At 33.2% G+C, this 27,253-nt stretch overlaps 1 protein-coding gene across 2 annotated transcripts in view; it reads right to left on the bottom strand.

Moving 5' to 3' along the window:
• LOC121726023 (zinc finger protein 330 homolog) overlaps positions 1 to 11,689 on the bottom strand; it is a 37,001-nt gene extending 25,312 nt beyond the window's left edge. Inside the window, exons 1-3 of one of the 2 annotated variants that reach the window (XM_042113238.1) lie at positions 11,451 to 11,689; positions 10,941 to 11,091; positions 5,993 to 6,104 (exon numbers count right to left, since the gene is read on the bottom strand). In XM_042113238.1, the coding sequence (XP_041969172.1) occupies positions 5,993 to 6,104; positions 10,941 to 11,091; positions 11,451 to 11,590 (403 nt within the window). In that variant the 5' untranslated portion in view covers positions 11,591 to 11,689. The remainder of the gene's footprint in view (positions 1 to 5,992; positions 6,105 to 10,940; positions 11,092 to 11,450) is intronic. The other variant, XM_042113239.1, reaches the window with a different exon arrangement.
• Positions 11,690 to 27,253: the final 15,564 nt, after the last annotated feature.

Raw genomic sequence — 27,253 nt, forward strand, 5'->3', positions numbered from 1 at the left:
AGACCACTCAAAGAGCAATATAAGAAGTTGTTTAAACATAAAATTAAAAGATAGAGTAAGGATACACAGAAATACGTAAAAGAACAAAAATAAAAGATGCTCTGCAGTTTGCTCAAAAACTCAAATAGAAGTGGGCTGGTCAACTCGCCAGATATGATGATAATCGATGGACTGTCAACACCACAAAATGGAAGGGACCGCATGGCGTGAGAAAGAGAGGCCGCCCGTGAGCCCGGTGCCGCGGTGGCAGGACGAGGACGGTGGCCAGCGCAGGAAGAAATTGGCTTGTCACTGCATTGGCTATTGAAACCACATATGACGTAAAATAGGATCAATGAAATATGATAATGTAATAAGCAGATATGATCAAATGATCAGATATATTGGATCCTTTAAATGATCCAATATAAATGATAATGTAATACCCCCCTTAATTTACATAGTGGAATTAATAAAGCTTTTTTATTATTGTTATGTTGTAAACAATTCGAGTCTCGGCTATTAGCCGGATAAAATATTCAGGTACGGGCTGATGCCAAGTAACCTGATTCATAAGCAGAGTTATGATTGTGATGAGGTGACAGATGACGACGAGTTAAGAAATCGACGAACTATAGAGCATGTACAATGACAATGGATTTTTGCATTTGAATGTATGAATTTTTATGTAAATCTATTGTTTTCAGGGCAGAATGTAGAATTTTAGTGATGACGCCGGTTGAGGATATGATAACAGGTACTATTTTATTATTATTGTTTACTAGATGTCCCGCGCGGCTTCGCCCGCGTAAATTAGGAATTTTACGGAAACCGTACATTTTCCCATAAAAATAGCTCTTATGTCCCTACTCCCTTCACTTGGTCTACTCTATATCTGTGCCAAATATTGCCATAAAAATTGCTCCAGTAGTTCGTAATTTCTAATATTTCCCCCGTTTTTCCCACATTTTCCTGAGTTTCTTCGGTCGTATTAGTCTTAGCCTATAGTCTTAGTTCTTACTCGATAAATGAGCTATCTAACACTGAAATAAGTTTTTAAATCGGATCTGTAGTTCCTCCGATTCCGTTCAAGCAAACATACTCTTCAGGTTTATAATATTAGGTAGGTATAGATTTTTTTAAATTATCGCTTGACAAACTTGAGTCTCGATCTAAAAGACTATGAAAAGTACTTACCAATAACATGGTATAATATGGTAGTGATGATGATGACGATGTTGATGATGAATGTAATTTGCATAGAAGCATATGCTTTCCGTTCTTAAAACAACGCCGAAACTCCCAAACTTGTATCTATAAAGAATCAGGAGTTCTCTCAGCACCTTCCGAACCACGGTATACCAGGTATACCTCGGTTCAAAATCTTACTTGTTGGTAGCATATGCTTAGAATACTTCTCACGAAACCGAAGTCACCACATATTTCCCTATAATTTTTGAGGAGTTCCCTCGTTTACTTATGGATCCTTCATCAGATCACCACTTTTGTGAATATAATACCGAATTGGGATGATACCCTATATTTATGATGATACCCAAAAGAAAAATTTTGAAAATCGGTTAACAAACGACGGAGTAATCGTTGAACATAAGAAAACGAACATAACACCTCCCCCATTTTGAAAGTCGGTTAAAATTGTAGCCTATGTGTTATTATGATGTTTAAGCTATATTATTGTAAAGTTTCATTAAAATCCGTTCAGTAGTTTTTGCGTGAAAGAGTAACAAACATCCATACATCTACATATACATCCATGCATCTATACATCTGTGGGATAATGCGTGGCGACGCTAAAGGAAGATCTTCCGACCGAGCGAGGTGTTATACTCGGTCAGGCCGAAGCCCACGTGATACATTTCAGCTGTCGTATATATACCGACGCGCTCAGAAAACTTCGATAGCGCGATGCAGGAATATTAGGCGATTTGTGGGTACCGCCACACATCCAAAAATTTTCTCACCTTTTAAACCTTCCCTAGACCTCCACGAATAATTCAAGACCAAGATAAGATAAATCCGTTCAGCCGTTCTCGAGTTTTAGCGAGACTAACGAACAGCAATTGATTTTTATATATATAGATTTAAAGTTTTGTCTCGGCTTTCACCGGCAGAATGAAGCAGGTCCGGGCATTTGCCAAGTATCCTGTTCATAAAGTGTAAAGTTTAGTTGCTATTAGATGTTGGAAAGGATGAAGATGATTTAAGAAAGCGGCGAACTATGGAGCAGATCTATAACAATTGATTTTTAACTGTATGTGTGTTTTTGTGTTATTATTATTATTACTATTAAACATGTCCAATTGGAATACTTACTAGAAAATCGTGTCTTGTGCCTTAATGTAAAAATACAACTAACTACCAATTCGCCGGAAACGTTGTTTTTTATAGATCGAAAGGTCATTAAAATGCGAAAAAAATTGATAAAAGCCACAAAGAGGTTAGATGCATTTGGAGATAAAAGTACAGTATATGGTTGTGAAGACCATTTTTTTCAATAACACTTGGTAGCAGTCGTTGAAGGCTGCTCGCTTCGACGATGTAGCCACATGGCACATTAAAAATGCTGTATAATAATATTATGTTTACAGCCACCTCTGCTGGCGGCACAATCTTCGCAAGTTACATTTGAAACTTCTTGATCCTTTTCATAGCATTCTAAAGTGCTATGATAAGGCATCACAATTGGGATTTTGAAAAAAAAAAAGTATTGATTTTTTTATGTATTTTAAAACTTTATTATTAATTATTATACTTATTGATTTTTAATGCAAAAAACTTGAAAAAAAATTTTTTTAAATTAATTATAAACAATTAAAAATTGATAAAATTCAAATAAAAATCACGTGACTGTAAACGCGCCATGATTGGTCGCCATACTTGTGACGTCATAATGTTAAAGCAATTTCATGATAGTACAGTGTTTATGGCTATTATCTTTGACTTGATAAAAATATCTCAAATTTATTAGTGAAAAACGATTTGAAAAGTTTATTTCGACTAACTATGTGTGATAAAGGATTTATAAAAGCAAAATCGGATAATATTCCTGATGTTGATATATTTATGATCACTAATTTTTTTTAAAATGACGTTCGGTTTAATTCTGCTGAAGTTCGAGGTGCTAAGGCATCAAGGTAAGTCTGTTAAAAAATACTATTCTAAATGAAAATAAGTATTTATTCTCTATTAAATATAATTAATAATTATTTCATTAATTGTAGAGCATCACTTGAGAGTTACGGTGATAAAGCTATAGGTTATGTTCAACTTAATCGTAAGAATGGTATTTGTGTTTTAAAAGGACGTGTGTGTCCAGAACACCGAGTTCGGAGTAAAGCTTACTCAGTTACTCTAACTATCAATGAAAAATTAAGAAAAGTTATAATATTATGTAATAATATTATTAAGTAATATTATTATGAATACTTACATCGAAATGATCTTCACAACAAAAAAAAAATTGATTTGTTTTTGAATAATCTCGGTGCACTGCTTGAAACCATTTCTTTCGACGTTTTTCGTCTTGTGGAACATTTAAAAACATTTTTTCAGGAGTTGTTTTTGTAGTATTTGTACATAATGGTACAAAACAAGAGCGATAACTTTTGAGTTTTGACATTTTTGATTATTTAACAATGCCAACAGAATTTACTAGATAAAAACTCAAAACACTGTAGGTACTAATTATTATATCTCTGTATGCTACAATGAGCAAAAACTAACATTGTGACGTCACACGCGCTCGGGTTTATTCGGGAGCTGTCGGCGGATCTTCGGTACTGAATTTAAAATTTAATTTTTATTTTGAAATAACTTTTTAATTACTGCAAAAAAAAATAGTTTTGTTATAAAACTTATATATGATCTTTCCATTTATCACAAAAAAAAAAATTCAAAAACCCAATTCACATACTTTTAGGGATCCGTACTCAAAGGGTAATTAGGGTTCCATACCCAAAGAGTAAAAACGGGACCCTATTACTAAGACTTCGATGTCTGTCCGTCTGCCTGTCTCCAGGCTGTATCTCAAGAACCGCTATAGCTAGACTTATGAAATGTTCACAGATTATGGTATGTATTTCTGTTGCCGCTATAACACCAAATACTAAAAACAAAATATAATTAATATTTAAAGGCCCCCATACAACAAACTTGATTTAAGTGCTTATTCAATTGGTATTAACAAAATTAATGTTACTTCATGCTAGATTAATTTAGTTTTAATTAATTTTTTATGCAAATTTATGACCCGGAAAAACTACAACTTTGACACTCTTTAAAAAAATAACTGCAAAGAATATTGATCTCGGAGTTTTACTCTAATGTATATCTACATATCTAGCTATCAACTACAGTCAAAGAAAAACGCGGTGAAACAAAATCGAGGTTTTTATCACACTGTGCAGTTGGCTGCGACTAGGGAATGCAATACCGGGATACCGGGATCCCGAAATACCGGGATCCCGCATGCATTTTGCGGGACTAATCCCGGTCGAAAATTTAGCGGGATCCCGCGGGACTGGCGGGATTACAAAGAAGCGTGATTCATACGTGTAACTCTGCAGGTGCGTGAACTGGCTACTAGCAGCCCACTAAACAATTATTTAACTTCAATTCACTTTTAAGAGGATTCCACACCGCCGTTTTTCCATACAAACGCTGTCCCCTGTTTCCTCCCTGGATAATGCCGGTAGAGTTATGATTTTTTTCCTGAATATCTATGGCCACTATTAGCATGTCCCTATGTTTTCTTTTTTTTCATAATTTAATTATTAAAAAAGATAAGAACGTCCAAAAACCCAAAAAAATGGCCAGATTTTCCTCTGTGCTCAAACACCCAGAAAACAAAACTGGCTAGAATATACAAAAAAAATAAAACATAGGAACACAGCTCAAGCCTTGCTTTAATTCTTAATGAAATAATTACTTAAGTCGGTTAAGTTTTGGAGAAGGAATCAGCGGACAACGAATCGAAGATTTTCTGTTCTTTTATTAGAACTTTTGTCGTGTTGTCTCTATCGCGCTCTGCGGTGGGAGACTTAAGATTGGTGAGACAGCAATACATTTTCAAATACCTATTTTCAATTTCTCTCGCCCCTGGTGTATCCTCTTAATGACAATTGTACCAACCAGCGTGGAAGCTGAGCTAACTTTTTCAGCTGCTGGCTACCTAGTGTGGATTATCAGGAGCCGTTTGGCAGACGACACAAAATTAATACCTTAACTTTTTTAAAATACTTTTATAAGTTTGGGCTGTATGTAAGTAGCGGACTCTTCGAGTTCAATTTTATACCTATATTTCGAAAAAACATAACTTAATTATAAGATGAAAATAAATAAGTGAGTTTGTTTAGTTTTTTTTTAACTATTATTATTACGATTAGACACTAGACATATAAAAATAGTTTTCTTTTATTTTTATTAAAAACCCCCAGTAAAAAAGTGTTCCACAAAGTTTGTTTTCTTTGACTTTTTGAGCATAAAACGGGGTATATCAAGTATCATTATAAGGATTTATTTTAAAAGTTTAAAATCAACTTGCGGGATCCCGCAAATACCGGGATTGAAATTATCTTGCGGGATTGCATTCCCTAGCTGCGACATAATATGTAACACAAGTGTGAAGTACGTAGCACCTCTATCGTGCGTATAGCAGATACAATAGATTTTCCATTGTTATGCGGCAGCCGGCTGCCGCTTGGGGATTGATGGGTTATGGTAGGGGATTGTTTTCTAGAGAAACAAGGGGCCAGTCCGCTTTGTGCATTGCAGGGTAAGATGACTTGGACAGATTTTTATAGTGTTGGCTACAAAATCTTTGAAAGATTCTCGATTTTTGGAGCTATTTGGTGACTGAATTTAGGTCATTTATTACAAAAAATATAGTAGTGTATCAGTAAGAAATATTCTTATTTTAACTATAGCATGGTCTCTCTTTTGAGGTATTAACCGTTTTAAAAATGTTGTTGTGTTTGAAATGGAATTGTTTTACCTCTTTCACACTCCATGCACACAGCATCAGCCAATGGACAAGTGCAGGCGTGCGAGTTCAGACATTTGCGCCCGTGACACACCCACGCCTCACAGAAGTCACAGATAGCACCCTGTAATATACATAATACATATTATACGTAATCACTAATAACATAATATAGACTGTGGTATACAGTTAATTAATACAATGTGTAACAAAAATAAGTAATAATATTTTAGGGTGTGTACGTGTTCCTTGTAGAGAATTTTTTTTTCACTTTTGTATGGGCAAGGGCCCGAGCGTCACGAGTTTCCCCATACAAAAGTGAAAAATATTTTTGGTCTTTCAGCGCTGCTACTTTGACAGTGAACGCTCTACAAGGAACACGTACACACCCTAGAGTATTATCACTTATTTTTGTTACACCATGTAAGTATAACTTTTTATTTATTACTTATCCAGTTAGTTGTTACCTAATGCTTCATATGATTTTTGTGGTTTATTTGTTACGCTCAAAGACTGGCCTGGTTTCATTGAAATCAGAGTGCTCTTGTGTATTGCACACACACTTGGGCGCTATGAAATGACTTCTGCTCAACTGGCCTGGTTTCATTGAAACCAGAGTGCTCTTGTGTATTGCGCATACACTTGGGCACTTTAAAATTACTCCTGCGTAACGTGCTCTTGTGTATTGCGCACACACTTGGGCACTATAAAATTACCCCGACTTCCGGTTTACCTAGTTATAATATAATAACGAAGTTTTAAAAAATATGAGATATTAAGCACAATATTTAAAATACCTTAAACCATAAACATTTTAATAAAACGTAATACTTTGGCTGTAATTAATTTACAAACTCACCTCCGATAAAAATCTATTTCATCGAAATATAAGTATTAACTAGTATAATTATACATTTTATTTGAATAAATTGTTAGTAAATCTATATAAAAAACTCTTTAACCGAACAATTTTGTTTTTTAACGTTTATTTCCAAAGATATTAAAAAAAACATGGAAAATAGAGAAGATCGACTCGAGTGACTACAGTTTTATGCTAAGCTAAAATGAATCTTATTGCGATGCGTATACGCTTAGTCTTTGGTTGTGTGCAAAGTTATCGTTTTGGATTGAGATTTATCCCCGCCTTAAATAAGGATAATTAATGATTTTATGCAATACTAGCTGTTGCCCGCGACTTTGTCCGCGTGGACTTCAGTTTATAGCGCGCGATGTCAACAAAATTGGTGTCAAAAGCTTTTATAAAAAAAAACCCTGGTACCCCTTAAATCAAAACAGCTGTGCAGTGTGCACATATTTCATTTTTTTTAAATTAAACTTTATATTTTATGCCAAATTTTAAAGCTTATTTAGCCCCCCAATTACACAACTTTACCCATAAACTATTTATCATTGATAGGTTTAAGCTTAGATAAATGATTGGTCTCGCGCGCGCGCTCGACTAGATACCGCGCTGTAAAAAAAAGATTCCCGAATGCGGCACCTCAATATTGTAGTGTGTGTAAAACAATGCACAAATATTGTTGTGTGCGTAGATAATCGGATTGCCAGATACGTGACTGGTGCCCAATCAATAGGGAAAAATTAGTTGCTGTGGTCTTGTAATTTATTATTATTGTATAGTAAGTGCTGATTTTTCAATCACCAGATAAACTTTACCATTGGAATAAAGTCCATTCGAAAAGAATGCGATAAAATAACAACGTTGTTTAGGTCAACGAAATATAATGGGTACAATATTGATGAGAAAACAATACAAAAACAATGGTAGGAAGTTTAACGAAAGTTAAGAATGAGTCATAAAAAATCAAATGTTAAATTTGTTTTCTCATTTGTTACTGTATTAAGTACTTACATAAAATATAAACTGTATTTAAGATTTTTATTATAATATGATACTCATAATTCATATTTATTAATACACATTCATGATCCAGGAACTTTGAAAACTTTTTGTTCCGTTGGCGAGATTCGAACCAGCTACCCTAGCTAGAGATTTTAATGTGCTCATCCACTCATCCACTATGTGTATATAAAAAATTAAGTTATAATATATAAATAAATAAAAATCACAGTCTCAGAAAAATTTGGGAATTTTTTAGTTTATGGTAATTGGCAACACTGAACATCAAGCGGTACTCCGATCCGAATTTTCAGGTTTATATTATTTTTCTGTGTTTATGACGATTTATATCATATTTACTGATGGTATGTGATGCCAGTACCTTTCTTGTTTCTTGTAGTGTTATTATTGCATAGTCTCACTACGCAAATTGGCATTTTGCTACGGACGTAACTTAAAATTTCGAAATTATCGACACATCTAGAGTCTGGCCAACGAAAGCTGAACCAAGCGAACCGCGGCAAATTTAAAAATTATTTATATGGTATCACATAATGTAGTAGGAAAAAAAGATTTAGATCATTTTCTGCTGATGCTAGATATTATATTACTCCAATGTGTAAAAAATTATGCACCTATAAAAGAAAAGTCTAACATAAATTATAGCCTATACTGACTTAGAAAATATATTGCTAACTAAGCCTAGTAGAATTGTTTCGAAACCGGTCGTGTTTTTAGCTAATTTTTAGCTAATTAGTAATAATAATAAATGAATATAGTGGAAAAAGTGCACGTAAAATAATTGTGTTTTATTTGTGTTTTTGTCTAATCGGTATTAACGAGAGAGTAGAATATTCGATGACGTCACTAGAGCGCTTTAGTGATGGGAATACCCGTACGCGCGGAATCGATTCGAAGGCATCGCCGCGCCCCGTCTCTTTTGCCACTTTAACAGGTATATCGATTTTTTTATTGATTATTATTCGAGTTAATATACAGAGGAATGATAAATCTAACGATATGTGCTTGCCACGACAGCTAGTAATATATTATATTATTCTAAACTAAATCACTAAACAGGAACATAAATACATATTACTTAGATGAATGATTGGTCTCGCGCGTGCGCTACGACTAGATACCGTCGGAGTACTTGAAAAATGCGCCAACAAATAATACGCCACATCGGGCGTAACCGCGCCAGTCGCGCCGCAAGCTTCGGGTGAGGTAGATGTGTCGATAATTTTCGAAATTTTAAGTTACGTCCGTAGCAAAATGCCAGTTGCGTAGTAAGACTTAACACTACAAGAAACAATAAAGATACTGGCATCACATACCATCAGTAAATATTATATAAATCGTCATAAGCACAGAAAAATAATATAAACCTGAAAATTCGGATCGGAGTACCGCTTGATGTTCAGTGTTGCCAATTACCATAAACTAAAAATTCCCAAATTTTTCTGAGATTGTGATTTTTATTTATTTATTTATTATATCTTATTTTTTCATATATACATAGTGGCTGAGTGGATGATCGCATTAAAATCTCTAGCTAGGGTAGCTGGTTCAAATTCCGCCAACGGAACAAAAAGTTTTCAAAGTTCCTGGATCATGAATGTGTATTAATAAATATGAATTATGAGTATCATAATAAAAATCTTAAATACAGTTAATGTTTTATGTACACAATACAGTAACAAATGAGAAAACAAATTTAACATTTGCTTTTTTGACTCATTCTTAACTTTCGTTAAACTTCCTACCATTGTTTTTGTATCGTTTTCTCATCAATATTGTACCCATTATATTTCGTTGACCTAAACAACGTTGTTATTTTATCGCATTCTTTTCGAATGGACTTTATTCCAATGGTAAAGTTTATCTGGTGATTGAAAAATCAGCACTTACTGTACAATAATAATAAATTACAAGGCCACCGCAACTAATTTTTCCCCATTGATGGACACCAGTCACGTATCTGGCAACCCGATTATCTACGCACTCAACAATATTTTACACACACTACAATATTGAGGCACCGGCACTTGCCGCATTCAGAAATCTGTTTTTTCTATATAGCGCGGTATCGAGTCGAGCGCGCGCGCGAGACCAATCATTTATCTAAGACAGATTACATAAAATATAATTACCGAAACACAAAATATCCCAAAGCGAACTTTATCATTCCTCTGTTTCATGTCTGTTTCGAAAATCGATTAATTAGAAACGAGAATATGTACAACACTATTTGCTTCATTTGACAGAAAAATGAGAATATTGACTGTACCTCGAAACTAAGCGATGAGTGAAAGTATCGATTGTTTTATTTCCATTGCGCGCTCAATAGCGGACAAACAGAACGGGCTCTATAATTTTCTAACTAAAGCGGCAATGTATTATGAATCATGCGGTACACACGCAGTTACGTAGATTTCATGGTAAAAACTACAACCACCCACGAATAACATTAAATCATTGATTTTAAAATAAAGGACACATGATTTAATAATAAAATTACTTACCGATGAAAAGAAACATATCCACTATTTCAACCAACGTTTCTAGTCAAATTTCCACAGCCCAATAAGGCACAATTAGACATTTTTAGAATTCCGATTGACATCTGATTTCGATAACGGTGGAGCGCAGACTAAAGAACAGACTTTCGAAAGATTGATATTGTACAACGTTTGGAAATGCGATGGCACGCGAAGTACATACACATGGCCTATCTAACTAGATCCATTTCTGTGGTGAGTATAGGGTGAACATATTATGTACTTTATAAGAAGATTTTTATTTTACTGCTTATTTTTGATTTACGATAAAAAATTGGTTTAACATTCCCATAGCTTTTAGACCTTTTGTACTGGTTGATTCAATATGTTTTGTCCAATTTAGTTCGTTATCAAGAGTTAATCCAAGATATTTTACATTAGTACTCCATGATGTGCAAAAGTCATTAATTTTAATAGTATGCACAGGAAGTTTATGCTTTTTAGTAAATAGTATAGCTTCCGTTTTAGTTTTTGTAAGTATTAATAATAATAATAACTTTATTGATGCAGAAAAAATTCAGAATATTAAATAGCTTACCACCATACCAAGACCTGTTGTGTAGACACCAGGGTGTCTGACCACACAGTCTCCGGACTTCAGCATGCACTTCACTTTACCACACTGAGCGCACATTGGAAGTCTTTGCAGAGATGAACAAAAGTAGCAGAATGCTCTGCTCTTTTGCTTCCTACAATTTAAACAAGGTTACATATTCAAAAACTCTCCAAGACTCGTAGACCTAAGAAATATTCTTCACTATAATATGTTACGAATTCAGAAAAAATAATGAACAGAAAACACCAATCCTTTGCATGTTTATCAGCTGGGCGTGTAACAGACAATTTTACATATAATAACTTTAATAACTTTATACATATTATAATTATTTAAAACCTAACAAAATATTTTTTGCAAGTAATAAAGGAAACGAAGTGATACCAAAGTAAGATGAATAATTTAAGTAAGTAACTAGATAATAGCAATAGATATTTTGAACTTGTGCACTAAGGGACTATTATAAAGCACGATATAGAGACAGTAATTTACTTCTGGCATTTATCACACTCCATCGGTTGATTGCATGGTTGTTGAGCTAGGTCGACGTGTTCCCTAGCATTTCGTATTTCTTTCTGTCGAAGTTTTTGCTTTTCTGCTTTCTTCCGCTGGCCCGTTTTCTTCTTTGGCATTGTTAAGTCTTTAAATGTATTTTACGAATCAATTTATTATTATAAAAATATTACAAAACGAAACAGTTCCTATAAATTAAAAAGCAAAGAATTTTATGACTTGTGAGTTGTGACAGGTGGGTGAAACTTTCGAACAAAAAATAATTGGGTTCCAAATTTAAACGTAGCAACTAAATTAAGTTGGATAATCTGTGCAATTTTTAAGCAAGATCGACTGTGATTGGTTGATAAATAAGACGAAGAAGAAGTTTAAAACTCAAAGTTCGATTTTCAGTTAGTGAAAAACAAAAGGTAAGCCATTGTAAAATGTAAATATAACCGTAAATTGATAAATTGAAGCAAAACATAACTATGTCATACCGTGTTCTAATACAAAGTATGTCATAGTGATTATTTGCATATTTGTATAATAATTTACAACTTAAACTATAATAATATGAAAAAGATAGATTATTATTTCATGGAAAATATTATAATGTATCAATATGTATGCAGCTAATTTCGAAAATGTTGAAATGTGTCTATTGATTTATTGTAGTAATTAATTGCACGTTAACTATAATAATTTATGTATGGAAATGTAGTAAATGAAAAACTTTTCATTAATTTCAGATTTTTAGGTCCCTGTACTAGTTTGCAACATTTTAGTCTGCAGGCAATGGTTGTTATGGAGATTTAAGGAGGAGGAGAAGGAAGGTATGGGATTATGAGAGGTGCGGCCACTAAGGGAAAATCCTCTGATCAAGTGAGGTGGTATACAGCTGGCCTGAGCACACGCGATAGATTTCAGCTGTCCTATGTACAGAGTGTAACAAAACAAAGTAATAATACTTATGTATGTATGTATAAAGATGCGCGTCCACTGGATCGGAATCGGAGCGTAAGCAGAGGACGGATTTGTTGCCTAAACCTTGTGGATTAAATCTGTTTTATTGTTTTGTGTTTATTTAGCTATGTACAATAATTTTTATTGAAATAAAACAATTATTTGAGCTCATTTCTTTTTTTTTAATTTTTGGTATGTTTAGAGTGGAAGGTTTTGCACTTAAAAATTTTAACTTTAGTTTCAATTTAAAAAAATAATAAATGTTAATTTTTTTTCTTCTAAGTCCGACCTCTTGTTACGTAGTATATGACATTCTCTTTGAGTTGTGACAAAAGTCAATGTCATAGTAAAGAAGGGGAAGTTAGACTGGGTTGCACCAACTAACTTTAACTTTAACCTTAACTATAACCGGAAAAATTGACAGATGTCGTATGAGAATATGGGGTGTTTGGACGCTATATTTAACTTTAACTTTACCCACGCCTCTGGTGCAACCCAGTCTAACTTCCGTTAGTTATCTTCATACAAAGGCATCGCGCGCGGCTTGTATGCATGCGCCATAGCATCAATCCGTCGCCACACTGCACACAACAAAATCTCGGACAATATTTCGGCTGTCGGCATTACCAGTCGGGGCCAAAGAGAATATAATCACTATGTTTTAGACGGGGCTAACCATAAACCTATAATGCTAAAGACCAACAAAGAGTGCGAGAGAAAAGAAAATCCTTTATGGAATTATAACAAGATGAAAAGAGAGAGGCAGTCTAATGAAAATTGTAATCACTTTTATTTGACAGGTCGTCAAAAGTCGTCAGTCGTTTTTATGCCCTTTCGGTATTTCCAATATATTGTTCAATTTGTTTGTTATTTTTAATAAATATTATTATATTTAAAAGTAGCGACTTGTGCTGTAAGTGTTTGCAGTGTAAATCATAAGAATAATCCTGAAAAATATACATTTCACAGGTAATTAATCTTCTTGTCCTAATTGCTACGATGTGTTTATTTTTACTATATTCTGTCTTTAGTTCTCTATTTCAAATAAAATATTGTGAATCCTCCCTTTTACTTTCATATTTTGCGTAACTAAAGGTACCATTATTCTTATATTACACTAATTTTGAAGAAAAATTTTTCATCAACATTTTTTACAATGAGTTTCTAAAATACAAGAGTAGCAATGTCTTACAAAAGATTCTCAGAAATGCGTAACCACTTTTTTGTTCAAAAGACAATGTCAAGTCATATATTCGTTATGTCATTATGTATGTGAGATATGCCTGCAGGCATCTTCAAAGTGGCAACGCGTTGCTACCGTAAACTTCCAATCTAGTTACGTTAGTAACATAGAATATCATTGATTTTTTACATATACGCTAGTGCTTGAATCAAATTTATCGATATGCTTATCGATATTTTACAATAACATAAAACTAAAATTAAAAATCATTTACCTTTATATTTATCACCTTAAGCCCGGTCGCACATTATCCGAAATTTCTGATCAGAAAAATTCGGACGCCCGGCGCAACGCACTCTGTTCATACATTTTGTTGTAGACCCATCATACTAAAAGAATTTCTGACGTGTCAAAATGTATGAGCGGGGCGGGGCGTCCGAATTTTAGTGATCAGAAATTCGGATAATGTGCGGCCGGACTAAAAAGACATATTATCTTATTTTAACTAATATAGTATAGTATAATATAGCTAATATAATATAACTACTATAATATAGAGTGACTCTAAAACTAGAGGAATCTTTATATTTATATATCATAATCATTTGTTTTACAGATTCCCTCAAGATCCTCTAATAAGAGGAAAATGGCTGAAATTAATTGGGCGTGTTGGTTGGAATCCCAAGAAAAATTCAACAATATGTAGCAAACATTTCATTGAAAATTTTTAAAGAAAAAGTAGAATAAATACTATTTTGGTTAAAGGAGCTATCCCAACTTTATTTGTACCAGTAAGTTTGACATACTGTTGCACTTGTTACTGAAGCAATTATTAAAAATAAGCAATTATAAGCAATTATTGCTTTTTAGTTTATTTAAGATTATACTTAAATGAACTAAAAGTATTTTGAAGTCGGTACCCATCCTAAGTATATAAGTTGCAGTTATACCTATTCTGTCAGAGAACTGGCGATTAGGTTAGCTGGTACCGATTGCAAAATAATGAAGATTGAGAACAGAATTAATACTGAGTACATTATAAGAATTATTTAATACTTTTTAGTTCATTTAAGTATAATATTACAATTGTCATTACCTTGGAAGTCGGTTTTAATTTTTTGTTTAAAAATAATAATTTTACTCTTTTTAGCTGTCCTTAAGGTTTTCTATACTTACAGTTGGTGTTTTAAAAAATCAAAATCAAAATTGCTTTATTTCTGAACAAATCTAAAATAAAATATATTTTCAGAATACATGATGCCTACCACCGGCTCGGGAACTAAGCCGACGAGAAGAACCGGCGTAAGAAACTCGCACGGAGCCCACTTTTTACCAAAAAAGTGAGAAAAAAAATTGTCTTTTAAAATAAAATTTACAATATAATAATTGTAAGTCATGTAGAAGTAGCCTTGCAAGCAGTCATTCAGCATTCTACTCCCAAGATGTGCCATCGTTTATAAAATCATTTTGGCTTTGGCACAAAACGTTCTTTGACTACTTTTTTAAATTTATTAATCGAAAGATTTTGAACGTTTTCTGGGACCATAATATGTTCCCATTTGAATATCAAGGAGTCACCTCGATTTCTCATGGTTTCCATCACCAGACCACCACTTTTGTGAACATGATACCTACTCGGAACAATACAATGTACAACAAAAGAACAAATTTGAAAATCGGTTCATAAACAGCGGAGTAATCGTTGAACATACATAAAAATATATATCCACAGCCGAACGTCTAGACTCCTCCTGTTTGGAAGTCGGTTAAAAATAATTGTAATAAAAATAATATGATATTTTATGCTATGTAAGAAATGTAACTTTATAATGTGTTATGTGTATATTATTTACCCCTATAAGAACCTCATGTCATAACATATCCGACGATTGAAAAATCATTCCAAAAGAAAATGTGTATCTACTTTTCAATCGTCACCTTGTTTGCCAATTAAAATTTATGATACCTAATTTGAAATACAAATCTGTCAAAGTTGCATATTATTTATTTCTTATAGAAACTCAAGTAAAATAACTCGAACGGACTATCCTATCGATAGTAAAATACTATACTATCGATAGTAAAATACTATACTATCGATAGTAAAATATACATCACTAGCATACGCACACATTGACAGATCGAAAATGGTCACGCATTTTCGGGTTGTCAGGTGGTCTATACGACAGTATAGTATATTATATTAAGTCTATGGTTAGCCCCATAGACTTAATATTACATTATCAAATCGGATCCAATATATATGATAATCTAATATCCCCCTAAGCATGAGTTGGCTGTGTTTTGGTCAACCCGGACCTTCTCAACCTCGAGAACCACATGGAGAGAGGAGCAATGTTATTCAAGTTATAATATTTTAAAATTTAATGTTGTAATAGTCATCATAATACATAAAAAATTGCATAAATCTATAGTATACAATTGTATGCTATTGAGTTTTTCCTAAGTGTTGCTTGATTCTATTAATTATTAAAGATATCTGTAAATAGCAATAATATTATATTTTATGCGAGGTTCTGTTTCTCAAGTACTATTTATAAATAGAAAAATATGTAACATGTTAAATTTCAATAAAATCCAAATTATATTGTTCCCGAACATAGTTTATGAACGCAATTGTAATGTCAATGTCAAGCCAGTTGTCTATCATACTTGTCAATTGTCATGTCTCCCTCGCTTTTGTTCACCATTCTGTGCCATTCTGTGTTAAAGAATTAAACCTATATTTCTTCTATAATAGTGTTTAATTATATATTATACAAATTAGAAACAATATTACTTATATTTGTTTCTATTTCAGATTATGTGTTAATTTTTAGATGTAAGAAAAGCTAAATAGGTAAACGGCAGTCCGAATACAAGGTTTACCTATTTAGTTTTTCTTACAACTAATTAAAAAACCCTATAAAAAACCCCATTTAAAACTATAGAATTTAAAACCGCACTAATAATTTAAAAGTTCCCGCGCTCATTTATTTGCGATTAGTACGTGTGGGCTGATATAGATGGCGGTAGTAAAAACTGATTTTATGGAGTAATTGCATGGAATTAATTAGAATGGAGTAATTGACCCATGAAGGTATAATACTATTGGAGGGAGCCTTATATTTTGACAGTTGATAATGTTACTCTTTCTTACTAAAGATGCAGTAAGTTGAGTGAAAGAGAAAGCTCACATCTGTGTATAAACGTCAAAAGCCTGTAATGTTATGTCCGTCCGAGTAGAACATAACAAAGGAGTCAATCTGCATATTTCATCTTTTAAAAGTGCTAATAAAAGTGTTTAGTGCACGTTAAATGCAATATCTTGTTGGGGTTTGTGCTTCCGCTAAATAATAAACCATAAAACGGCCAAGGAATGCCTCAAACACGTGGATTTAACATAACATACGTAAGTTTTCAACAACGTTTTTTGGGCTTATCAATCGGTATTTTTTGTAAGTTAAAAAGAAAATTTATAAGTTTAATAATCGCTTAATCATGCTGTTTATGCCATTAGTGATAAAAATGTCACATCAAGTAATAATTTGGCTACAAATATGGCATAGATTTTTACGTGTGCTTTAGGGATGCACCTTGCTTGAAGTATAAATAATTTATATCGATAAAAATATTGTCATGGACTAAATGTTTTTTTTTTCAGGATTTGAAAATACTTCAAAATAGACGGCGAACAGAAATATTTAGACGCAAGTTTCATGCAAGTTTTTAATCCTTACTCCCTTATGAAGGCATCACAATATTGGGATTATCATTTCAAACGTAAGTTTGAAACAATGATTTTATTGAAATAAAAAAGTTCTAACGGAGAGTAAAATGATCAACAGCTCTTACACCTTTCCCCTGTAAGTACTCAAATCGTTACTTGGATTTACTTTTTGAAATTGTATCCTGGCATTACTCTTTTTTAATAAATAATAAATAAATAATAAAATAAAAAATAAAAATAAAAAAGCCTTTATTAATTCCTTAAAAGATTACATCTGCATACATTGTTGTGCTCGCAGCTCGCATTTAAACATCACAGATATTTTTATTACATTAAATATTATGATTAGGTACTTTATAAAAAAAATATTACTTAATATGTTAGTACAGTATTGTTTAAATTATTTGTATCTAAAATCTTAGTTTTTATTCCTTACGTCATTATTACCACAATATTTATTTATAATATTTATATTTTTTATAGACAATATTTACATTTCTAAAGTTATTTTTTAATTTTTAATAATTTATATTTTCATTTATTTACATTTATGCAATATACTACTATACTACTATTATAATTTTTCAATTGCTTATTAGTATTTGGTACTATGCATATTACTTATTATCACAATATTTATTTACCTACAGTTTGCGTAATGCTATAAAATACTAAATAGTGATAGTGAGTAATTTTTTTTTCTTTTAATAGTCATTCCATATTTCTATATTTTTAATTACAACATGATATTTTATTTACATTTATATACAAAAATCTTGATAATATAATTTGCTAGTATCACTACATAATCTTTTTTATAATCACAATAGCTATTTGCAGTTATTCTATAAATTAATGATAGTACATAAGTCAGTTTTCATTTTTATATATAACAATATACATACCCAATATATTAACAAAAGTATGGTTTATAGATACAACATTCACATTTCTAAATAGACATTCCATATTTCTATATTTTTAATTATTTACAACATGATTTATTTACATTTATATACAAAATCTTGTAGATGTTGTGCCATTTTTTCTTTTATAACAATATACATAATATATTAATACAGTATGGTTTATATTGTTACGTGCTAGGGTTCGAGGATTTGGAGAGAAAGACCTGGTGACTCTCTTGAAGACTTTATTAACACTGCACTAAACACTAGGTCACAACACTTAGCACTAAGTCCAAACACTAATCACTAGGTCCAATCACTAAGCACTATCACTGTCCTAGGTCGTAGCCAAGTCGCAGGTTTCACTGGTTCACTCACTATTGATCACTTGATGTCGCCTTGAAGATCGCTCAGTTTGAACTGACTTGCCGGGCCTGCCTGCGGCTCTTTTTATATGGCGAGACGAATTCCAGAAATTTCCCGATTCACGTAAACAAGTAAACAACCGTGGGAAATTTCTAGGAGGCTCGGGCATGTACCACAATAAAACTGCCGTCCTTGCGATAAGTGCAGTAAGTTGAATTTAATTTAGACCTTATGGACTCAGTCATAAGGTCTAAATTCAAACACGCTAACAAATAAAGGGTAAACACGTAAACAAACATTGGACCTTCCTAGAAGGTTCGAGTATGTACTTGCGCACCACGTGTCCGTATACCATCTACCGTAACAATATTCATGCTAGATCTTATTAATTTTACTTTTTTTTTTTCTTATATACATATTTTATACATATATATACATATCTCAGTTATTATTTCTGTAATTTTTTATTATTATTATTCATTTATTCTATTATTATAACTCTGTGTATGTCATTTTAATCGCAGTTATTTACATGCTGTACCTATTATACATTATATTAGTTTTCAATAATTTACATTTTTAGCATGATTTATTTACATTGATGTCAAATCTTAATATTATACATTACTTTACTATATATTACAAATTTACAATTCTCACAATATTTATTTCCTACTTTTCATGCTATTTTTGGTTCAGTTTAATATTTTTATAAGGACCTCTCTACAGAGTAAAGGCCTCCTCCATGCTGGTCCACACCTTTCTATCTTTTGCTTTTTCAGTCCAGTTTTTTCCTGCTATTTTCAGTATTTCGTCAAGCCATCGGTCAGCTGGTCTGCTTCTGTTACTCTTTCCCATAGGACCTTGCCACAGGGTTACAATTTTTGCCCAACGGTTTTCGTTCATGCGTGCTACATGTCCAGCCCATTTCCATTTAAGTTTCTTACAGTGTGTTAGAGCGTCTATTACATTTGTGATGTGTCTTATATCTGTGCTTTTCTTTTTGTGTTTCAGTCTCAGTCTCAGCACACTGCTCTCCATGGCTCTCTGAGTTGTAATTATTTTATTTTTTGTGAATTTGTTATAGATCCATGTTTGCGATGCATAAGTAAGAGATGGTAGGATGCAAGAGTCCATAACCTTTTTCTTTAGTCTAATTGGTGCATTTGACTTCAGGATTTCTTTTAGGCTCCAAAATTTCTTCCAGGCCGTGTTTATTCGTCTGTTAAGTTCTTCTTTATGTCTGGTTTTTTTGAACGATATTTGTTTTCCGAGGTAAACATAGTCTTGCACATATTCTATTGGAGCATTGTTAATTTTTATGGGTATTTCTATAGAGTTCGTCATAACTTTTGTTTTTGAAGTATTTAATTCTAGTCCAACAGTATAGCTCACCAAGTGAATCTCTTTTAACATTTCTTGTAGTTGCGATGCTTTCTCTGAAAAAATAACTATATCATCGGCAAACCTCAGATTATACAAATATTTTCCATTTATGTTAATACCTTTTTTCTCCCATTTCAGTGGTTTCATTATATTTTGAAGTACAGCTATAAAAATTCTTGGCGACAAGGGGTCACCTTGACGAACACCTCTCTGTATATCGATTTCTGGTCCGGCTCTATCTAGTATTACCTTGCTCTTGCTCTTTTGGTATATATCTTTAATAAGATTTATGATTTCTGATGGGACTTCGCATTCATTTAAAGCTCTCCATATGCTGTCATGGGAAATAGAGTCGAATGCTTTGGCGTAGTCTATGAATGCTAGATATAGCGGCCTCTTCATTTCTTGATATTTCTCTATTACAATTTCCAGAGAGTGGATATGGTCTGTCGTCGAGAAGCTGCTTCTAAATCCCGCTTGTTCCACTGGTTAGTGTTTTTCCAGTATATTCTACTAGGCGTCTTTCTATGCCAGATGCGAAAAGTAGTTATAAGGTTGGTTGTAGGCTGATTGGTCTATAATTACTAACACAGTTAGGGTTTCCTTTCTTATATAAAAGTATTATGTTGGATTTTGCCCATTCTTTGGGGATTGTTTTTGTGTCTAATATCATATTAAAAAGGGTGGTTAGAAGAGGAACTAGAGTGGGTTTTCCTGCTAGGATTGCCTCATTAGGTATTCCATCTAGTCCACTGCTTTTTTCCTTTTTTAGCCGTTTTATCATTGAGGCAATTTCATTGAACGTAAATCTTTTGACTGTGCTGTGATTGTTGTGGTTTGATGATAAAACACTTGGCTGGAGCATCGTTTTTATAGAGTATAAGTCTTTATAGAATTCCGTAGCAATGTTAACAATTTCTGTTCTATAGAATGTTTTCTTGTTTTTTTGTGAGCTTTCCTGTGAGCATGGTACCCATTTTTTACTTGCGTTCAATTCTTTCAGACCTTTTTTCATACTTCCTGATTTATTTAAGTGTTTTGTTATAGTTGATATTCTATATTCTTGGTATTCTTGTTTTATAATTTTTTAAATGTTTTTATATAAGAAACACTTCTCTCTTTTTTCTTCTGTTGTTAAGTTGTTTTTCTTAGTTAGTTCTTGCCTTCGTTTAATTAGAGTTTTTGTATTTTGTGACAAAATAGATTGTTTCTGTTTGCTTTTACTAACAAGTTTAAGGGTTTCTATAATTGTATTTTTGAATTGCTCTTGTTCTTCCTGAGTGCTTAGAGTGTAATTTTTGTTTTTGTATTGGGCTCTTGATTTTTTTATGCTTGCCTGTCAAAAGTGTGGCTCTTAACAATCTGTGGTCGCTTGGAAATGTTAAGTTGTTGATAATTTCAAAGTTGGAGAAATATTCTTTCTTGTTTGATAGAATGTAGTCAATCTGGCTCTTATTCTTTTTTGGTGAGAGCCATGTCCACAAGTTTTTGGAATTTTTCTTAAATAGGCTGTTAATTACAAAAAGTTTATTTTCCCAGCAAAACTGTAGTAGAGTTTCACCTCTTTTATCTCTTTTTCCAAAGCATGACATGCCCAGTATATTTTCTTCGCCAATTTGTTTGGTGCCGACTCTAGCATTGAAGTCGCCCATGATTATTAGATTTTTGCTACACTTTTTTAGGCATTCTGATATTTTTGAGTAAAAATCTTTTAATTCTCCTTCGTTTGCATCAATTGTTGGTGCATAGACTTGTATTATGGATAAGTCTGTATTTCCAATTTTTAGGTGTAATATGCATATTCTTTTAGAAATGGCAATGAAACTTTCTATGCTTCCTTTAAGGTATTTTTTTATCAAAAAACCAACACCATATTTGCCTTTCGTCTCTCCGTAATAACAGAATATATGGTCCTTACCTTCGCATATTTCATAACCTGTTCTACGTATCTCGGCAAGGCCAATAATGTCATATTTTATTGTTGATATTGCATCTTGAAACTCTAAAAATCTTTCATTTGATAATAAGGATCTCACATTATAGGTGCAGACATATAGTGGGTGCAGTGGAGGGTTTTGGTCATTTGACCCCTCGGTGACCAGCCGTGGCCGTTTTTAATAAATACCAGACACAATAGATATTCAGTTGTTATGCGGCACCTGGGTTCCGCTTGGGGCTTGATGGGTTAAGTATGAAAAACTTACATAAAGCATATTGCCCCGTATACAATATTATAATATGTATATATTTTATAGTATTAAGTTCATTTAATGTCACTAAACCAACTATTTTTTTAGGTTTTTGGAATGCTTCTAAAGAAAAGTTCAATATGATGGTGATGACTGATGACGGAGAGACCTATAATGAAGATAATATTATTTTTAAGTTTAGATTATAACCGAGTAATCTGGTGGTGAGATGGAGTGAGGAGGGATTTAAGTGAGGAAAATCCCCCTTATCACTACCACCCACAGGAGACCCCCCCGTTAAGGAGACTGTTGTCAACTGTTTCCAGTATAATTCTCGAGGCATACTAAGGTTAGCTAAAGTTTATATTTTTATAATATGGATTTAAGTATTCAATACTCGTATGTACTCGCAGTCATTAATTGTGGATCAACCCACATTTTTTAAGTTATGGATGCCATTTTAAATGATCTAAAGAACATGACTGCATTCATATCGCAATACGTAATTTTTTGTAGCATGACACACAAATGCAGTCATTAAACAGAGTCCAATAATTATAAAGCAGACAACCTTCCCCGTAATCCATATTTAAAAATTGCTAATTTCATATTTTTTCATTTAAATCTTGACATGTCCAAATTTTGTAATGTGCAAAAAATGGAATAAATACTTTTTGAATATTGATACTAATAAACAAATTATTTTCAGGTTAAAGAAATGCTCCTAGAGAAGAGATCAATGTGATGATGATGACAATTGGGAACCTATATGGAAGTTAATGTTATATTTACTTCAAAAGCTGCGACTAAGAACATATTCAATTAAACCTTATGTTTGAATATTTTTCATTTTCATTTAATTTATAATTTTTAATACGTGTGTACTGTGTAATATTATACAATGTGTCCTAACACCGGTGTCCGATCCTTACATGTTTTTTTTTTTTTTATGAAATAAGGAGGCAAACGAGCAAACGGGTCACCTGATGGAAAGCAACTTCCGTCGCCCATGGACACTCGCAGCATCAGAAGAGCTGCATGTGCGTTGCCGGCCTTTTAAGAGGGAATAGGGTAATAGGGGAGGGTAGGGATGGGAAGGGAAGGGAATAGTTGAGGGTAGGGAAGGGAATAGGGTAGGGGTTAGGGGATTGGGCCTCCGGTAAACTCACTCACTCGGCGAAACACAGCGCAAGCACTGTTTCACGCTGGTTTTCTGTGAGAACGTGGTATTTCTCCGGTCGAGCCGGCCCATTCGTGCCAAAGCATGGCTCTCCCATGTATAATGCTGTATGGCATATTGTATTGACTGAAAGATCGGACACTGGTGTTGGGACAGTGGACACATTATATTATTATGTGTCCCGTCACGAGTATCCAATGCTTTAACGTCTTTATTTCTTCGATAATACGTATTAATTGTTATTTTACAAAATTGCTGTTTAATAGTAATTAAGTATAATAAAGTATTTGTGTTCTTCTGTTGTTTTCTTATAAAAACTGTTGATTTTATTGATATTACACTCCGGACAAGCCTTCTTGGCTTATGGAGTATACATATTATGTATACTTTTAACAATTTGTGTAAGTAATTATATAATTAAATATTTTATTTATATAAAAGTATTTTCATATACTTTTGAACATGCGGGTCGAATTGATAACCTCCTTTTTTTGATGTCCTAAAATTTTATATTTTTATCGATAAGTATACGCCCATCCCTACACGCACACTATGGCAATTGCACACAAGCATGAAATGGCCACGCGCTGGCGAGCTAAGAATCCATCTACTTATATTATTAATCTATGAATTGACCAATGGAGTTGACATTCTTCTCCGGTAGGAGTAACGAAGCATGGAATTAATATAAGTATAATACTTTGCGAAATACGATTATTAAACTCACGAAAGTCATAACTCATAAGTCATAAGTCACAAAGAGTAATTACCATGGAATAAATATATATATTAATTCCATGGTACGTAGTATATATTAATTCCAGCTAACGTAGTGATTATATTCCAATGAATCTATACTAATATTATAAATGCGAAAGTATCTCTGTCTGTCTGTCTGTCTGTCTGTCTGTCTGTCTGTCTGTCTCGCTTTCACGCCAAAACTACTGAACCGATTGCAATGAAATTTTGTACACAGTTATTCTAGAGTCTGAGAAAGGACATAGGCTACATTTTGATGTGGGAAAATATCTTATTTCCATGAAAATATCGATGAAAATTACTTCGCATTGCGCGTGGCCAGCGCTCATCCCGGGGGTCCTGGGTTCGAGTCCCGCAGGCGGAACAAAAAGTTTTCAATGTTCCTGGGTCTTGGATGTGTATTAAAATAATATTTCAAAAATCTTAAATATATTTTATGTATAATATTATAAAAAATCCAGAAATATATCGACACGATGCAATGAACATTTTAGTTCTAATACGATTCAACAGATGGCGCTTTTTTTTACTTCGTTGTAACATAGAACTAATCATACTTATTAGTTATTATGTTTTTGTTTATAGTTTTTAATACGTTAGAATATTATGTTTAATAATATTATCACTTGCTATAATAATAATCAATCTATCTTATCTTATAGAACTCCTACTGCATTTCTAAGGAGTTCGAGTGTGTTGTGTTGGCCTATATTCCATCCAGAAAATATATCAATGCAATCAACATTTTAATTCTAATATATGAAAACAGATGGCGCTTTATTTTTTACTTCATTATTATAACAGAACTAATCATACCTACTTTATTATATATTATTGTTTTTATTCATAACTAGCTGTTGCCCGCGACTTATAAATACTGCGAAATATACTGCGAAAGTATCTCTGTCTATCTGTCTGTCTGTCTGCCTGTCTGTCTCGCTTTCACGCCAAAACTACTGAATAGATTGCAATGAAATTTTGTACACAGTTATTCTAGAGTCTGAGAAAGGACATAGGCTACATTTTGATGTGGGAAAATATCTTATTTCCATGAAAATATCGATGAAAATTACTTCGCATTGCGCGTGGCCAGCGCTCATCCCGGGGGTCCTGGGTTCGAGTCCCGCAGGCGGAACAAAAAGTTCCCGCAGGCGGAACAAAAAGTTTTCAATGTTCCTGGGTCTTGGATGTGTATTAAAATAATATTTCAAAAATCTTAAATATATTTTATGTATAATATTATAAAAAATCCAGAAATATATCGACGCGATGCAATGAACATTTTAGTTCTAATACGATTCAACAGATGGCGCTTTTTTTTTTACTTCGTTGTAACATAGAACTAATCATACTTATTAGTTGTTATGTTTTTGTTTATAGTTTTTAATACGTTAGAATATTATGTTTAATAATGTTATCACTTGCTATAATAATAATCAATCTATCTTATCTTATAGAACTCCTACTGCATTTCTAAGGAGTTCGAGTGTGTTGTGTTGGCCTATATTCCATCCAGAAAATATATCAATGCAATCAACATTTTAATTCTAATATATGAAAACAGATGGCGCTTTATATTTTTACTTCATTATTATAACAGAACTAATCATACCTACTTTATTATATATTATTGTTTTTATTCATAACTAGCTGTTGCCCGCGACTTCGTCCGCGTGGACATTAGTTTATAGCGCGCGGTGTCAACAAAATTTGTGTCAAATTTAAAAACTTTTTAAAACCCTGGTAAGTGGTACCCCTCTTAGGGCCGCGCAGCGCGCTACACCGGAATGGCAGCGCTGAAAGTGCTCGCCTCGCCGCTGCCATTCCGGTGTAGCGCGGCCCTTAAGAGGATACAACAGCGGCTAGAGAAATGAAAAAAAAGTACGTGTAATATCTATAGCTGTCTCCCTTACCTCAAGCCTATACCGCAGAACGCGATAGAGACAACTGCAGAAAATCCAGAAAATCAACGATTCGTTGTCCCCTGATTCCTTCTCCAAAACTTAACCGATTTAAGTACTTTTTTCATTAAAGATTAAAAAAAGGCTTGAGCTGTGTTCCTATGTTTTGCTTTTTTTGTATAATCTAGCCAAATCTGTTTTCTGGACGTTTGAACACAGTGGAAAATCTGGCCATTTTTTTGGGTTTTTGAACGTTCATATCTTATTTAATAATTAAATTATGAAAAAAAAATGAAACATAGGGACATTGTATTAGTGGCCGTAGATATTCAGGAAAAAAAATATAACTCTACTAGCATTATCCAGGGAGGAAACAGGGGACAACGTTTGTATGGAAAAAAGGGCGGTGTGGAATCCTCTTAATTAATCAAAATACCCAAAAACAGCTGTGCAGTGTGCACATAATCTGTACTAATATTATGAATGCGAAAGTATCTCTGTCTGTCTGTCTGTCTGTCAGTCTCGCTTTCACGCCAAACGCCAAAACTACCGAACCGATTGTACTTAATGAAATTTTGTATACTGATAGTCTAAAGCCTGAGAAAGGACATAGGCTACTTTTTTACTGGAAAAAAGGGTTGTAAGGGTCGTAAATTTGTTCAAAAAATTCATTATAGATGGCGCCGTGCGTCTTCTACATCGCGCTGACGCTTGCTCAAAAGTCTTTCTATAAGAGGTGGTATCATCTTACATTTAATTCTCGATTTTTTTCGATTGTTATATCTATTCTACGGTATTAAATAACTCAGTACTTTATCTGTGCAGGCAGTGACGTAACCTTAATACCAAATTTCACCAACGACTGTTAAAGCTAATGCTCGAATTAGTATCACGTTAGCTGTTTCGTTTTTCATATGAATGAAAGAGAAGACAGGATATTTTAACAAGCTGTTAACACTAACAGACGTTGGTGAAATTGGGGCTAAACCTATCAATGATAAATAGTTTATGGGTAAAGTTGTGTAATTGGGGGGCTAAATAAGCTTTAAAATTTGGCATAATATATAAAGTTTAACATACAAAAATGAAGTACTTATTGTTTGCACACTGCACAGCTGTATTGATTTAATGGGTACCAGGGTTTTTTTATAAAAGCTTTTGACACCAATTTTGTTGACATCGCGCGCTATAAACTGAAGTCCACGCGGACGAAGTCGCGGGCAACAGCTAGTATG

The sequence above is a fragment of the Aricia agestis genome, chromosome 4 (assembly GCF_905147365.1).
Source record: "Aricia agestis chromosome 4, ilAriAges1.1, whole genome shotgun sequence".
In the NCBI taxonomy this organism is placed as follows: domain Eukaryota; kingdom Metazoa; phylum Arthropoda; class Insecta; order Lepidoptera; family Lycaenidae; genus Aricia; species Aricia agestis.